This window comes from Cervus elaphus, chromosome 8 (genome assembly GCF_910594005.1).
Source record: "Cervus elaphus chromosome 8, mCerEla1.1, whole genome shotgun sequence".
In the NCBI taxonomy this organism is placed as follows: domain Eukaryota; kingdom Metazoa; phylum Chordata; class Mammalia; order Artiodactyla; family Cervidae; genus Cervus; species Cervus elaphus.
In genome coordinates, this window is record NC_057822.1 from 13753835 (window position 1) to 13769586 (window position 15752).

Here is a 15752-nt window from a genome sequence, read left to right on the forward strand (position 1 = left end):
GCCTCCTGGCCAAAACAAAACAAGACATAAAACAGAAGCAATATTGTAACAAATTCAATGAAGACTTTAAAAATGGTCCACATCAAAAACAAACAAACAACAACTAAAAAAAAAAAAAATGACAGGATAAGCATAAAGATACCTGGCAAAGTCTGGATCCTCCCAATGAAGATCACTCTGATTTTTAAAAATATTCTTTTTAAAATATCATGAGAATGAATGTGTGGTTGTCTGTCTTTCTGGTGCCCAGCACTTGCTGCTCCGCACACCTGCTCTGTTCACAGTGAATACACAAGAGTGTGCTAAAGGTTCCTGTTGGTCTCCTAAGCAGTGAAATGAGACACGGGTTGTATTATTTCCTATTGCACTGTAACATATTACCACTGACTAAGTGACTTAAAACCACACAAAATTTTCTCTCTTATGTTTCTGGAGTTTAGATGTCCAAATGTGTCTTATGAGGCTAAAAATCAAGGAACTGGCAGGGCTGCATTCTTTCTGGAGACTTCAGGAAAGACTCTGTTGCTTATCTTTTCCAGCTTCTAAGAGGCTGCTATCACGCCTTGGTCCGTGGCCCCTTCCAGGGCTGGTATCACTCTAGCCTCTGCTTCTGTCATCACATCTCCTCTTTCTCACCTGCCTGCCTCCTCATGAGGACCTGTCCTCATTATACTATACTGGCCCCACCTGGTTAACTTAGGCTACTCCATCGAGATCTTTAACTTAGTCCCATCTGCAAAGCCTCTTTGGCATTGTAACTTATTTACAGATTCTGGGGATTAGGACACGGACATATTTGACGGCCATGACCCAGTCCATCAGAGACGTGAAGTGACTAGTCCAAGATCACACAGTAGTAAGTGACAGAGCCCGGACTCTATCCCAGGCCTCTCTGGCCCCAGAGCCTGTGCTCCTCACCTTCTTTCACCGCCAGAATTAACAAGATGAGGGGTTTTAATTTGTTTTCCTTCAGATCCACATGCACTACCCATTGTTGGTCCGAGCCCCATCCCACCCCTGGGCCTGACTCCACAGCTCCCACCCTAATGCATTTGATACCCACTCCACCCATGCTTACATGGGGTCTCTGCAGCCTAAGCAGGAGGACCCCCCAGCTCTGCAGCGTACCTCCCACCGGTGTCTGTCTGCTGAGTGGATCTCTGAGTGAGTGAGCAGACAGAAGACTGCTCTCTCCAGCCCCCTCTCTCTACCTCCTGACCCGGCTTTAAGGTGCTCCCTACCTGGTAAGCCACTGAGGATGCCTGACTTCCGGCCCTGGACCCCTGCTTCTCCTGGTGGATGGTGGGTCCTTTCCAATCACCCAAACCCCAGAAAAAGACTGGCTCTCCCCAAGGAGAAGGGGCACAAAACCTGAGTACCTGGCCTGGAGATGGAGGACCTGAGGTCCCTCGGTCCCTCCTGCGGGTATGACACTTTGCCAGGAACTCCCAGAGGTCAGTGCTTTTGGGCCCAAGGACCACAGTACCCTGGCCACCTCCGTGGCCTGTCTGGACTCAGCCCTCTGAAAGAACTCTCCTTTCTGGGCCCGCAGCCCACTCACTGCTGGCCTTCCCCTAGCCCCACCCCACACCTCTGCTTGTTTTCTGATCTCTGTTCTTCTGAGAAGCACCTCTGCTCTCCCCGCCCAGAGTGTTCCCATCCCCATCCTGGGCCCATGGCAGCATTAGCGAGTTGAAAACGCAATTACATTTTGATTATTCTAGTCCCAGCCAGACAGAGGTTACTGTAAGTCACACTGGAATTGGGAGGGAGGGGGAGGTAGCACCTGGGGGCAGTGCCCAGGCTGACACTTGAAGATGGATGTGACCGGGCCCTGTAGCTCAGAGGCTCAGGATTAGATCAACAAGGCTGGAGCTGGCTGGTTCCAGGAAAGAGGTCGTGTGGCCAAAGGTTGACTGACAGCTCCGGCAAAGCAAAGGCTTCAGGCTGGCCCTCCCTGGGAGGAGGTTGAGCGCCCAGTCTGGAGATGAAGAATATGAGGTCCTGGGGCCCTCCTCTAGACACAGGTGGTTTGCCAGAAGCCAAGGTCTCCCAGAGGACTTCCCAGGGGGCACTAGTGGTAAAGAACCTGCCTGCCAATGCAGGAGACTTGGGTTCGATCCCTGGGTCAGGAAGATCCCCTGGAGGAGGGTATGGCAACCTACTCCTGTATTCTTGCCTGGAGAATCCCATGGACAGAGGAGCCTGATGGGCTACAGTCCATTGGGCTGCAAAGAGTCAGACACAAGCGACTTAGCACCCATGCCCAGAGGACAGTGCTGTTAGCCCAAGGACCAAACCACTGCAGCTCTTGGTGGGTCTTCTAGAGCATCAGTGGCCCCCTTGGGGCCCCAGAATTTTCTCTGAGCAAGACACCCCAGGGTCTCTACTCCATGCCCACAGAGGCCAAATAACTGGTCTCTCTCTCTCACCCTCAAGCAGTGGCTTAGGGAGACAGACTCCAGGCTAGACGGACCTGGGGACCCAGAGCCTCCTCCCTGCCCAGGATCTGGTAGGGGAGGAAGAAAGATCTGCTGCTTCAAGTTAGAAGGAATCACCCAAGATCCCTTGTCCTGGGGAGCAGCCTCTTCTGGGGTTCCCAGGAGTGAAAAGGGATCCCTCTTAAGGGGAGATGGTACAGGCTCTGTGAAACTGGATATTGTGGGTGTGGGGGTGGATTCTCAGCCTGACTCTTCCCCACACAGACACGTGCACCCCCAACACAATGATACGGGGGACTTGGGAAGCTCCTTGTTCACTCCAACCCAGGGTGTCTGACAGGCCCTGAATCATGGCATTCTGAGCTCTGCGCTGGGTTCTAAGCCGGGGCTGTGCAGCGCTCAGCCGGTGGCCATCGCCCACACAGGCACAGAGGGGGCTGTCCCTCTCACACCACCACCTGTACCTTGTTCAATGTGGCTGTCATCTGAGCGTCCGCGCGCGATCTGCCTCCCATCCCCGCATGTGCCGCAGCCCACTCCCCAGCCCGTACCTAGCAAACAGTCACAGCTCTAGATGGGCGGGGGACAGGGGGATTCACTTGGGAGATTGAATGAGTCATCACTGTGGGGGCAGACTACCGAGTTCCATGCATGCGCACTCGCAGAGCCATGGACACAAAGGCACACCACGCTCACATTCCCACACTCACAGGGGAATGAGCTGGGAGGCCATGCTAGTCAAAGCTACAATCACACATCCAGACACACCGAGAGACAGACACCCCCAAGACACACACACACACACACATCCTTCATAGACACAGACATCAGTATGCATAGAGACAAATCAAGACACACATCATACAGAAACATCCCACCCCGGGTGACTCCAGTCATCAGCCCAGAGCCTGTCCCCTACCCACATGCATGCTCAGACACACACACATACACACACACACAGCCACACATTGGATTCCCCAGACATGTAGTCACAACCCTTACTTCTAAATACAGACACTCAAACTCTCTCTCTTCCCCCTGCCCCACCACACACACACACACACACACACACACACACACACACACATACACACATACGTCCCCTTATCCATTCCCTATGGCAGGCAGCCACCTCGGGCACGCAGGGCAGAGCCTTGGAACCTCATGGATGCTCTGAACGATCACTTACTGTGCAGATCCTGCCCAGGGACAGTGCTACGCAAGGACCAGCCTTGGTCCTCCCTCCTGCCCTGGACAGGTAAAGGAGGTCCCCGACCTGCCCCCAGCTTCCCTCCCACACCCTCTTTGCCTAATGTGCATCTCTAGCTCCTTTGAAGAAAAGCCTTTGGCTGCAACAGGGAAGATGGAAGTTCCAGCTCAGGAATCCCCTCCCAGGAGGGAAGGGGTGTGCGTCTCTGAGGCTCAGAGAGTAGGGTGAATCTGATGGGTTAGGAAGGTCCTGTCCAGACATAGAGGATGGTCAAGGTGATGGCTCAATGCCTAGGAGGTCACCCTTCACCGGCTTGTGACTCCCGGAAGGCCCAACCGCCATACCTTTGTCCCTGTTGTTTCTTCTGCCTTGAATCCCCACCCCCTACCCCCACCGCAGGGCTTCTCATTAGGTCTCTACATCCCTGCTCTAGGAGACTCTCCTGCTGTCCTGGTTGAATCAATCTGTCCTTCTGTGCCCCAGCAGCTCTGTCACACTGTAGAGGACTTGCCTGGCTGTGAACCCACCTGCCTCCAGCCAGCCTGGGCACCTCTGTCTGGTGAAGGAGGAGGATAGACCTGGAGAACTGGGCAGGATTGAATCCCAGCTCGGCCTCTGCTGTGTGACCCTGGACAAGTCACTGAATCACGTGAGGCCAGGGTCCTTATCTGTGCAATGGGGATGGTGAAGAAGCGCCTCACCGGGTTGATGTGATGATTAAATGGGATCATGCATGGCGGGGACTGTGCAAACGGCAGCGGTAATATTCTAGCTCATTGCCTGACACACAGCTGAGAAAATGTTTGTTGAATTCATCAGCCCCTCTGCTCCCCTGCGTGCTGCCCCCATCTATCCTCCCTATCTTGGGAGGGGTGAAGCAGTCATGAACAGAAAGGACGGGAGGGCAGATAGAATCAGAGGCTGGGAGATGGGCGAGTAGGGTCTTTAGGCTTCTCCGGGAGCTCGCTGCTCCAGCAACAGCTGGAGCCTGGCAGGAGACGGTGCAGGCGACGTTCTCTCGCCCTGATCACCCACCTGTGCCATCATCCTCGTCAGCTAGGTAAGGCAGCGGGCAGAGGTGGAGCTGGGACCCACCTCCAGCACTGTGGCTCTCCGAAGCTGCCCGGGGGCCCGCCGGCACACAGTAGGTGCGCTCTGAATGCAGCGTAGGCGGAGGCAGGAATGTTGAATGCAAACGAACGTAATGAATGAACGGATGGACACATGAATGAAGGTGGGATGGACGCGTGAAGTCGTGAGCTGGGAGGGACGAGCCTCTCCCTCCGCCCTCCGAGACTCGGGGGTTGGGAGACCTGCAGCCGAGACAGGCTGGGGCCCCCCCTCCCTGCCCTGCCCCTCCCGCGCCGTCCCCGCTCCCCGCGGCGCACAGCTCCGCGGAGCCCGCGCCCAGCCACAGCCCGCGTCGGAGCCGGCGCTCGCGCCCAGCCGAGCCAGCCCAGACAGCGCAGCCTAGGAAGGGGGCTGCCCCAGCCTGGTGCCCGCCCCCAGCCCCGAGCCCCGGGCCCCAGAGACCGGCCTTCCGGGAGGGGAGGCGAAGTCCCGTTGCACGATCGGGGGATCAGCAGCCGAGGACGCCCGGGTCCCAGAGCCAACAGGTGCGGGGCTTGGGGGACCCCTGGGCCCGGAGTGGGCGGTTCCAGAGGACCCTCGGCGGGAGCCAAGCGTCTCGGGAGCTGTGACCTGGGTGCTGGGAGGCTGGGTCCCCAGCAGGCTCTGCCCTCTTTCCGGCAGGTTCCTAAAGAACCCTTCGCGCCCTCGCTCCCCAGACCACCGCCCCACAGCCCCCGAAATGCAATGAGGTCCCGCTGGGGAAGCGTGTCCGTCGGCGCCCGGTAGGGATGTGAAGGAGACCCCTCCTGCTCCCCCGGGGGTCTCCAGGGATCCGCAACCCTCCTACACACATCCGGGGTCGTCCAGGCTCAGTTTGGGGGGAGGAGGGGTCTGAGCGAGGGAGGAGCAGCGGGGTGCGAGGCCGGATTTATGAATGAAGAGGGCGGCCGGCGCGCCGGTCCAGCGACCCCTGGCGGCCACCGGGGCTCATCGCGGCCGCGGGTTTCAAGGCGGGGACTATCTGGGGCTGGGGGTGACCCGCTCAGCCCCTGGGCGTGAGGCTCTCCCCTCGCTTTCAGGGAGGTTGTCAGCTCCTCCCCGCACCTCCACCCACACCGTGTGTGTCCACCTGGGAGAGTCTGACAGGTCTGGTGGGCGGGGCCTGGGTCTCTGAAAGCCTCCCTTGATCATTTTTTTTACAACCCCCAAATTCAGGCCCGTGAACTGACTCAGGAGAGAAGGTGTTTGCAACCGGGATGGCTTCTCCTTCCTAAGCTGTGGTGTTTGGTGGACTCAGACAGACCTTAGTGGCCTTGTGACCTTGAGCAAGGGGCTCAACCTCTCTGAGCTTCTGTCTCTGCAAAGCGGAGCTCTTAATAGCGGTAACCCGCAATGGCCAGGAAGCCAGCCAGTTTCTGGGTAAAACCTTTGGCGTTCATTAGAGCTGATTTCTCCTCACTGACCCTGTGAGGCAGATTCAGTTATTACTCTACGAGATAGATGGGGAAACCGAGGCTGAGAGGTGAGTTGGCCAACTGGTATGGAATGGGGATGCAAGGCTTTCTCCAACCATTTCAGGCTCATCCTAACCCATATGATTGTGAGAATTAAGAGAGAGCTTATCTGCACGTAACCCAGCACACTCCCTAATGTTCCCTTTCTTCCTTCCTTCCTTCAGAATGTTTGGGGCTGGGGCCCTAAACACCTGAGTGCAAGACTGGGCCCCCTGTCCCGAGGGAAGTGGGCTGAGGCCTGGCCCAGGTGCACCCCTCCCTGGGGAGAGCCTGGGATGCCCATCAGCCATAGTGGCTCCTGAGCTCATGGAGCCCTCAGCCACACCAGGGCCCCAGATGGGGGTCCCCACTGAGGGCAGGGAACAGTCCCCGGAGCCTCCAGACTACGAAGACGAGTTTCTCCGCTATCTGTGGCGTGATTATTTGTACCCGAAGCAGTACGAGTGGGTCCTCATCGCAGCCTACGTGGCTGTGTTCTTCGTAGCCCTGGTGGGCAACACGCTGGGTAGGTCTCTAGGGGTGCTGTGGGGTCCCCCTAGGGACTGGGAGGGGTCCTGGGCCTCACTTTTCTCCCCAGTCCCTACCATGTAGTATGGGGGAAGGGTCTCACTGATGGGGCCCAGCTAGACTGGGCGTGGCTCTGCCTCCAGCCTCATCTCTCCCCCCTGCCCACCCTGCAGTGTGCCTGGCCGTGTGGCGGAACCACCACATGAGGACGGTCACCAACTACTTTATCGTCAACCTGTCCCTGGCCGACGTGCTGGTGACAGCCATCTGCCTGCCGGCCAGCTTGTTAGTAGACATCACTGAATCCTGGCTCTTTGGCCATGCCCTCTGCAAGGTCATCCCCTATCTACAGGTGAGCTCCGCCTGGGTGACCCTCATGATCCTTCTGACACACCAAGCCCAACAACCACGGCCTTGCGTAGGTCTCAGGGACCCTTAGTCTTGACTTTCCGACGGTGGTTCAGGACCTCGACAATGTCATGCTCTACTGTCAGCAGGAGCCAGCTACCAGGCCCGACACTTAAGGACACAGACACAGCCCCACGTGCTGATACAGAGATCCCCTCCAGGTCACACCCGCAGACATACACACAGTCAGTTGGGGACACATGTACAGTCACCTCCAGGTACTCAGGCACACCAATGAGGAGCCAGGCACAAGCCTGCTGAGACAGAGCGCTGGGCTGCTCCCTGATCCAGGGGAGGGCAGATTTGAGGGGGCCTGCCAGAGAGAGTGCCCTCCCTCCCCTCCCCTCCCACCGCTGGCCTGGGCCTTCCCTTTCCCAGTGGTGGGAATCAAGACACCCAGTGGGGTTGGCAGGGTGGAAGGAGGACTGGCCAGAGGCCAGGGTTTCATCCCTTGCCCCACCTCCCTATACCCCAGAGGGCAGGGGGCACTCGTGGAGCCAGTGCCCACCTGCATCTCTGGCCTTGGTTCATCTCTGCCTCCCAGAATGAGGACTCTTTTCGCTTACAGCCTGGGGAAAAGGATGAAATCCCAGGGCAGAGAGAATGCCTCTTGGTTTTCCCATTATATTGAGGTTTTCCACTCAACTGATTAACTCCGGCCACCCTGAAAATAAAGACAGGCAGGTGAGGAAATTCACCTAAGGCAAGTTATTTAACATTTCTGTTCTTCAGTTTCCTCATCTGTACCTTGGAGGTAAGAGTACTCACCTCCTGAGTCATTGTGAGGATCCTGAGAACAGTGTCTGGCACGTAGTTATTTCGAAAAGTGTAAGTTATTACACCTGCTATGTGCCAGGTCTCAGGCTGGATGTTCTCCACCCATAATTTCACTTATTCTAAAAAGAATCCTGCCAGGAGGATGATATATTCTCATTCTGCAGATGAGGCTCAGAGAGGGTAAGTGATTTGATCAAATCTACCCTGGCAGTAAGGCTTCCCTTGTGGTTCAGACAGCGAAGAATCTGCCTGTAATGAGGAGACCTGGGTTCGATCCCTGGGCTGGGAAGATCCCCTGGAGGAGGGCACAGCATTCTCTGGAGTACTCTTGCCATGGAGAATCCCATGGACAGAGGAGCCTGGTGGGCCACGGTCTGTGGGATCACAAAGAGCCGGACATGACTGAGTAACTAGGCATAGCACAACACCCAGGCAGTAGGTGGTGGAGTCAGGATCTGCACTGCACCTGGCTGCCTGCTATTTCTGGGCTGTGAGCTCCATCACTCACCCCATGTCCCCGGGTGGCCCCAAAAGGACTGACATTGTGTCCCCACGGGGCAGGCCGTGTCTGTGTCTGTGGCAGTGCTGACCCTCAGCTTCATCGCCTTGGACCGCTGGTATGCCATCTGCCACCCTCTGCTGTTCAAGAGCACTGCCCGGCGTGCCCGGGGCTCCATCCTGGGTATCTGGGCTGTGTCGCTGGCCGTCATGGTGCCCCAGGCTGCGGTCATGGAGTGCAGCAGTGTGCTGCCGGAGCTAGCCAACCGCACCCGGCTCTTCTCCGTCTGTGATGAACGCTGGGCTGGTAAGAGCGGGAGCCTTGAGAGGGCATCTGAGGTGGGCACCTCTGGGATACATACCCAGTGGTAGACATCTCTCAGGGCACTTTTGCAGTGGGCACCCCAGGGTCTCTCAGGAGGACACTCTAGAGCAGGCATCTACCAGGGTTACCTCCAGGGTGGGTACCTCCTCTAGGGTAGACAGCTGTGCCAGGGTTCCTCCGGGATGGACACACCCATGGGCTGGGTAACTCCAGGGTCTCTCTGCCAGGGCTCCTGCATGGGGCCGAGCTTTGGCTCTAGTTGGGGCAGGGTGGTATTGCTAAGCGGTGCTGGCTGGGGGCCCAACACTTGCATCTCTTGGCCCCTGCAGACGATCTCTATCCCAAGATCTACCACAGCTGCTTCTTCATCGTCACCTACCTGGCGCCGCTGGGCCTCATGGCCATGGCCTATTTCCAGATCTTCCGCAAGCTCTGGGGCCGCCAGGTGAGGCCCACTCTGGTGTCACTGTCTGGGCTGGGAGGGCAAAAGGGTCCTCATCTGAGGGAGTACACAGTCCTCTGCCTTCAGAACATGCCGTTCTGGCTGCAACCAGAGAGGCAAGGCCCAGGGACAAACTCCAGGCCAGAAGTGCTAGTGCCGGCCCTGGAACCAAGGAGTAATTGATACTGTTCTAATAGCAGTAGCTGCCTGCCACCGTCCTAGTCTCAGTAGTTATCATTCCGGACACTCCCAGCCAGTCTTGTATCCTCTCCACCACCAAACATTATCCCCAACTCCATATATGAGAGAACTGAGACCCAGAGAGGCAAAGCAACTTCTCCCAAATCCTTCACAAGTGAGTGGAAGGTCAGGGACTAAAACCCAGGTCTAGGGGTTCCAACGATAATTGTACCTCTGTGCTGCTTCCCAGTTAGGCACTTGGCTTGCAGTGTCTTCATAGCGATTAATATTTAACCGAAGAAGCAATATTACCCACAATACAAACACTGAGGAAGGGCAACCAGTTTGCCACAGCCAATGAGTAACAGCCCTCCTGGTTCCAGAGCCTTCCTTCTCTCCTCTATTACAAACTGACCGACAGCAAGTTCCACGGTGGGGGGTGGGGGGCGTTTGCCAAGGGAGGGGGTGCTCCGTGGCCCTTGGCACTTGTGGGGGTGAGTCCTGGATCAGTGCCTGGACAGGGAGAGGATGCCAGCCAGAATACGAGCAGCCTTGCGGTCCACCAACACTTGCCATCTGCTCCTCACAGTCCCCCGGTCAAGATGGCAGGAGTCACTATCCTTACCAACAGGAAAAAGTGCAGAGTGAGGGAAAGTCACTCAGTTGTGTTCAACTCTCTGTGACCCCATGGACTGTACAGTCCATGGAATTCTCAAGACCAGAATACTGGAGTGGGTAGCCTTTCCCTTCTCCAGTTCTGATGCAGATTCTCAAACATTGTGCAAAGTGAAAGTTGCTCAGTTGTGTCCGACCAACAGGAAAAACCAAGGCTCAGAAAAGAAAAGTGAGTCACATACCAAGGTCACATAGCTCATGGATGGCTCAGCTGGCCCTAGACCCCAGGTTTCCTGAACTCTAGCCCCATGCCCTTCTGTTGTAGGGTTGATTCAGGTGTCCAGTGTGGGAGGGGCTGTGAAGGAATCTGTGCTGCTCCAGGAGCCCAGAACCATCACAGGCCTGCAGGCACCGACCTAGGCTGGGACCTGTGCTCTGAGGCCGAGGCCATTCCATGCTGCCCACCTATTCACCCCTTGCTCAGGCCTCCTAGAGTCAACCATGGGCCAGAGGATGATACAACTCACCACTGAGGAAGATGGATGGGTAGCTAGGAGGATGTTCAGGCCCCAGGCTGTGACCTAGGGACTTCTTGAGGGCCCCCTACCTCATCTATAATTAAAGGCCAACAATATGTTCCCAAGAGGCATATTGTGGGAGGTCTCACAATGAGCTAATGGAAAAATGGAAGTATACTCAAGTCCAGAATATTGGTCTTTATCGTGAGTATTAGTTCCTTCCTACTGCAAGGGTTTGTTCCCTTGCTCACCTCTGCCCTGCCCCAGAGTCCAGCCCAGCAAACAGAACACCCCTCCCAAGGGGCTGTACCCACAACTGCCGTCTGTGTGCTGGACAGATCCCTGGCACCACGTCAGCCCTGGTCAGGAACTGGAAGCGGCCCTCAGTCCAGCTGGAGGACCAGGGGCAAGGCCTGGGTGCAGAGCCCCAGCCTCGGGCCCGCGCCTTCCTGGCCGAGGTGAAGCAGATGCGAGCTCGGAGGAAGACAGCCAAGATGCTGATGGTGGTGCTGCTGGTCTTTGCCCTCTGCTACCTGCCCATCAGTGTCCTCAACGTCCTCAAGAGGTGAGAGCGCCTGGGGAGCGGTTGGGGGCGGGGAGAGCTGGTGGAGTCAGAGAAAGGAGCTGTCTCAGTTTTAGAGAAAAACTAGCCCACCGCTCATTCAGTGTGACCTTGGGACAGTTGTTTCTCTTCTTTGAGCCTCAATCTCCTCAGCTGTAAAATGGGAGGAATAGCCCGCCTGCCTCCTGAGGCTATCGTGAAAATCCTCTCATCTATTCACTCAGTCATCAGATGGCAGGGGCTGGGAACAGAATGAACAAGTGCAGGGGACAACGTCCTGCCTTCGTGGAGGTGACATCTGGTGGGAGAGAGAATGGACATATTAATATATTACAATGTCAGCCAGGGATAACTGCTAGGAAGAAAAAAATAAGGAAAGGGGATAGGAAGTGACAATGACTGAGATTGGTGGGGTTTTTTTAAAAAATCTTTTTTTTTTTTTTAAGATGTAATGGTTTTTTAAAAAGGCCTGAGAAAGTGACATTTGGCAGAGACTTGAAGGGAGGGACCACGCCCACGGGTGTCTGGAAGAGCAGAGAGGCCTTGGTGGGGTGGGGGTGGGGAAGGCAAAACACTGGGCTGTTCGCCACAATGTGAGACAATCTGAGTGTGAGTTTGTGCTCGGCCACTTCCTGGCTGTGTGATCTTGGGCACATCACTTTTCTTCTCTGAATCTGTTCTCTCTTTGAAAATCGGATGATGTCTATGACTCATCATGCTGCTGTGAAGACAGATGATAAAGGGGAAGGGGAGCCCCAGGGGGTCAGCCAGCCAGTGACTGAGCCGAGGTACCCTGGCCCCTGCCCCCAGGCCCACTCCGGTCATATGCTCTGTGCTCAAGAACCCCAAACTGTGGTCAGGACCCCAGACCCAGAGGCCCCGGAAAAGGCCATCTGGTGAACAGAAGGGACCATGGGACTCCTGTACTTTACAGCCATTCATGAGCTGCGTGACCTTGGTCAACTCACTTTCCTTTTCTGAGTTCTGGTTTTCCTGTATGCTCGATGAGGATGGTGACTCCTGCCCAACAGACACACACACACACACACACACACCCCATTTCTGAGTGTCCTGCCCCCGGTCCTAGGGTGTTCGGGATGTTCCGCCAAGCCAGCGACCGAGAAGCTGTCTACGCCTGCTTCACCTTCTCTCACTGGCTGGTGTATGCCAACAGCGCTGCCAACCCCATCATCTACAACTTCCTCAGTGGTGAGTGGGCTGCAGACGCAGAGTAACAGAGGGTGGCAACAGTCCCCGGGACAGCAGTCTCTGCATCTCCAGTCCAGGCTGACTAAAGCCTGGGAGGATACACCTGCTCCCTCCTGGGGACAGTGACCCTGCTCTGCGCACTCCTACTCAGGGGGATCACCTGGCCCCGCCCAGGAGTCTTGGTTTGAGTGGGAGACAGGCTACATTCCCAGTAGTGGCCGAAGAAGGCGACCAGCACCTGGATCCAGTTTTGCAGATGACGCAGACCAGTGGGTGGGCGGGAGGTCAGGGGTGGGCCAGCTCACCACCCCTGCCTGACACATGCAGAGCAGGACCACCGATCAGCCAGTCTGGTTGACACAGGCTCCAGATGGAGCCCCAGTCTGAAGAGGTGACTGCATAATCAAGGCATGGGAGGAAGGGAGGGCCACCAGCAGAGGCAGCCCAGAGCCAGGAAGTGGCTTCCGAATGCCCAGCTAGACACAGACGGGCAGCATGGCCAGGATCTGGGGGGGCTACCCCTGAATCCACCTGCCTCCAGCACCAGCCCTGTCCCTCTCCAGGCATCTGTGGTCCCTGCTCCCTGCAGGTCTCCCCTCCCAGCTGTCCCACAGCCCCCTCCCTCTTCCGCTACCTCCCGGCCTCAGGGGGGAAAGGCCCCACCCCCAGCCCCCGCCTGGGCTCAGCAGAGTGTGACTCACCAGACCTCTGACTTGGACCAGGCCTGAGGACCAGATGACTCTTCAAGCCTGGACGCAAACGACTTTTGCAAAAAAGTTGAAAAGTTAAAGGGGCCAGGGTCAATATTTTACCCTTCAGTGAGACTAAAGAATTACTTAACAAAGGCTAGCCAGTGGTTCAGAGAGGCAATGGCAACCTACTCCAGTACTCCTGCCTGGTAAATCCCATGGACGGAGCAGCCTGGTAGGCTACAGTCCATGGGGTCGCCAAGAGTCGGACACAACTGAGCGACTTCACTTTCACTTTTCACTTTCATGCATTGGAGAAGGAAATGGCAACCCACTCCAGTGTTCTTGCCTGGAGAGTCCCAGGGACAGAGGAGCCTGGTGGGCTGCTGTCTATGGGGTCGCACAGAGTCGGACACGACCCAAGTGACTTAAGAGCAGCAGCAGCAGCAGCCAGTGGTTTCTGGCTCAGAGAACAGAGATGAGCACGTGATGGAGAGCATTCCTTCATTTGCCCTACATTTACTGAGCGCCTACTCTATGCTGGGGGCTTCCCTGGTAGCTCAGACGGTAAAAAAAAAAATCTGCCTACGATGCAGGAGACCTGGGTTCAATCCCTGTTGGGGCGATCCCCTGGAGGAGGGCATGGCAACCCACTCCATTATTCTTGCCTGGAGAATCCCCATGGACAGAGTCTGGCGGGCTACAATCTGGGGTCGCAGAGTCGGACGCAGCTGAGCGACTAAGCACAGCGCTGTGTGCTCAGCCCTCTGCTGGGCGCCAGCGTGGCTCGCCAGTGATGAAACGTGGTTGTTCAGTTACAGCACAGTCTATTGCCTGGGGTCCTCTGGCTGAACAGGTGGCCGTGGTGGTCCCTCCTCCCCACTGTCCCCCCACACCCCTCAACTTTAACCAAGGGCTTTAGAATTAGAATGGGGTCCAAATTCTGCGTGGTGACAGGCCACTGGACCTGTGTGTCTCATCAGTGGAGTGAGGAGATGAAGGACTCGGGCCCCTCGGGGTGCTGGGGTGAGCTGGATGACAAGCTCAGGCAGCGGGCACAGTGCCTCGTGCAAGGGCCACCGCTGTGGTCATCGTCACCACCACGGGGCAGAGGTGGGCAAAGCTTAGCTGCAGATGGTGAGCCCTGAGCCCCTTCACCTACACGCCGGCCAGGGTGGAGGTGACCTGAGGTCCCTGAGCCAGACGCCACGTTTTGAGCCAGGCTCAGAGCCAGGGCGCAAAGAATCAGGTGAAAATTGCATTTCTCCTTGGGAATCTGCTCCAGGGCCTATCCTCACTCTCCCTGGCAGGGGCGAGGTCGCCTTGGGGCTCTCTCTTGCCCGGGGCTACCCTTCCTTCCCATCCCCCTCAGAGGCAGCTTGGCTGGAACTATGTCGGTGTTTCTGGGCCGAAGGCCACCTCTGTCTCCTTATGGCTGTGTCTTCTGTCTCTCAACCAAGGCAAATTCCGGGAGCAGTTTAAGGCCGCCTTCTCCTGCTGCCTGCCCGGCCTGGGTCCCTGCGCCTCTCTGAAGGCCCCCAGCCCTCGCTCCTCTGCCAGCCACAAGTCCTTGTCCTTGCAGAGCCGGTGCTCCGTCTCCAAAGTCTCGGAGCATGTGCTGCTCACCAGCGTCACCACGGTGCTGCCCTGAGTGAGGGTCGTGCTGGTGGCTCTGGAGGGAAGCGGGGGTGCAACCTGTCCTCTGCCTGGGCTGCTCCTCTGGCTCCTGGGGGGCCCACCCCCACACCTTGTGGAAAGACTGCTGGTTGCAGTGTGAGGCCGCCCGGGGCTCCACTCCTGGTTTTCTGCCTGTTTGCCTCCAGGCAGTGTCACTTCCCTTCTCTCAACTGTGTCCCCTATGAGGGACGGATGCGAGGATTAAGCATGTTCAGGATAAGTGGAAAGCTCTCTGTAAACTGCAAAGCATTACAGACAAGATTATCGTCTCGCTCCTCTCACTTGGCCATACCCCATGGTACCATCCATCGCCATCATCCTTCCAGAGCTTGGCCTGACTCCCAAAGACCTTCTCCTACCCAATTACAGGTCTTCCCTGGAGTCTGCTTTAAGGGTCCCAGCAGGCATTTCCATCTGGTTCAGGAACTCCCTAAAGCCCAGACTGCACTTGGCAGCCGCTCCTTGAGGCCCATGTGAACTAATCTGAGCCCAGCCCCTCTCTGGTGGGAAAACAGCCCCCCACCCCCCAACCAGGTGCCAAGTGCACACTCCGCAGGCTGGACCCCGCTGATTGCGTGGTGTCATAGAACACGTGGCCGTTTGGCAGGGAGGCTAGCAGTCTGAAGCAACTCTCATTAAAAGCCTGGCACTGACTGTTCCCTTTCCTTGTCATTGCACAAAATCTGGGCTTCTTAGGTTAGGAGGGAGAAGGTAGGGAGTGAGAAGCTGGGGAGGCTGGGGGAGGTGGGGGGGGGGGGCAGTCAAGGCAGTGCCGGAAGGCAGCTCTCTGCTGACCCCTCCCGCATCTTGCCCCCGACACACTGGATCCCAGATGGTTCCTGGCCAGGCCTCAGAGTTCACAGGCTGCTGCCCCCTCACGCGGCACCGATCCTGGTGCCAGGACCTCAGTCGTGACCACATCTGTCAGCTCCTGGGCCCAGGAGCCTGTGGAAGGTCAGGGGGAGGGCAGGTGGGCAGACAGCAGGGTTAACTGGTTTACTGTTATCTTCACTTTCTTGGAGATCAGGGCTTGCATTTCTTTTCTGTGAACTCACCGAATAAAAAGAGAAAGCCACGGACTGGGCTCGACAGGCTCCATCTGCTACCAG

The 15752-nt window shown here is 56.8% G+C and overlaps 1 protein-coding gene across 4 annotated transcripts; it reads left to right on the top strand.

The window, feature by feature from the left end:
- Positions 1–4605: 4605 nt before the first annotated feature.
- Positions 4606–15297, top strand: HCRTR1 (hypocretin receptor 1). 4 transcript variants are annotated; one of them, XM_043909550.1, is made up of 10 exons: positions 4606–5267; positions 5404–5504; positions 5938–6244; positions 6401–6741; positions 6917–7095; positions 8490–8733; positions 9081–9196; positions 10845–11071; positions 12156–12277; positions 14427–15297. In XM_043909550.1, exons 4-10 carry the CDS (start codon positions 6543–6545, stop codon positions 14615–14617), a joined length of 1278 nt encoding a protein of 425 aa, XP_043765485.1. In that variant the 5' UTR covers positions 4606–5267; positions 5404–5504; positions 5938–6244; positions 6401–6542; the 3' UTR covers positions 14618–15297. The 4 variants fall into 4 exon arrangements, with proteins under 4 accessions (XP_043765485.1, XP_043765484.1, XP_043765486.1 ...); XM_043909549.1 differs by having other exon boundaries at positions 5938–6741; XM_043909551.1 differs by lacking the exon at positions 5938–6244.
- Positions 15298–15752: the final 455 nt, after the last annotated feature.

Coding starts and splice junctions, on each gene's coding strand:
- HCRTR1 (XM_043909549.1), top strand. CDS start 6,543: ATGGAGCCCTCAGCCACACCAGGGCCCCAGATGGGGGTCCCCACTGAG. Junction 7,096..8,489: donor AGGTCATCCCCTATCTACAG/GTGAGCTCCGCC, acceptor CCCACGGGGCAG/GCCGTGTCTGTGTCTGTGGC. Junction 12,278..14,426: donor CATCTACAACTTCCTCAGTG/GTGAGTGGGCTG, acceptor CTCTCAACCAAG/GCAAATTCCGGGAGCAGTTT.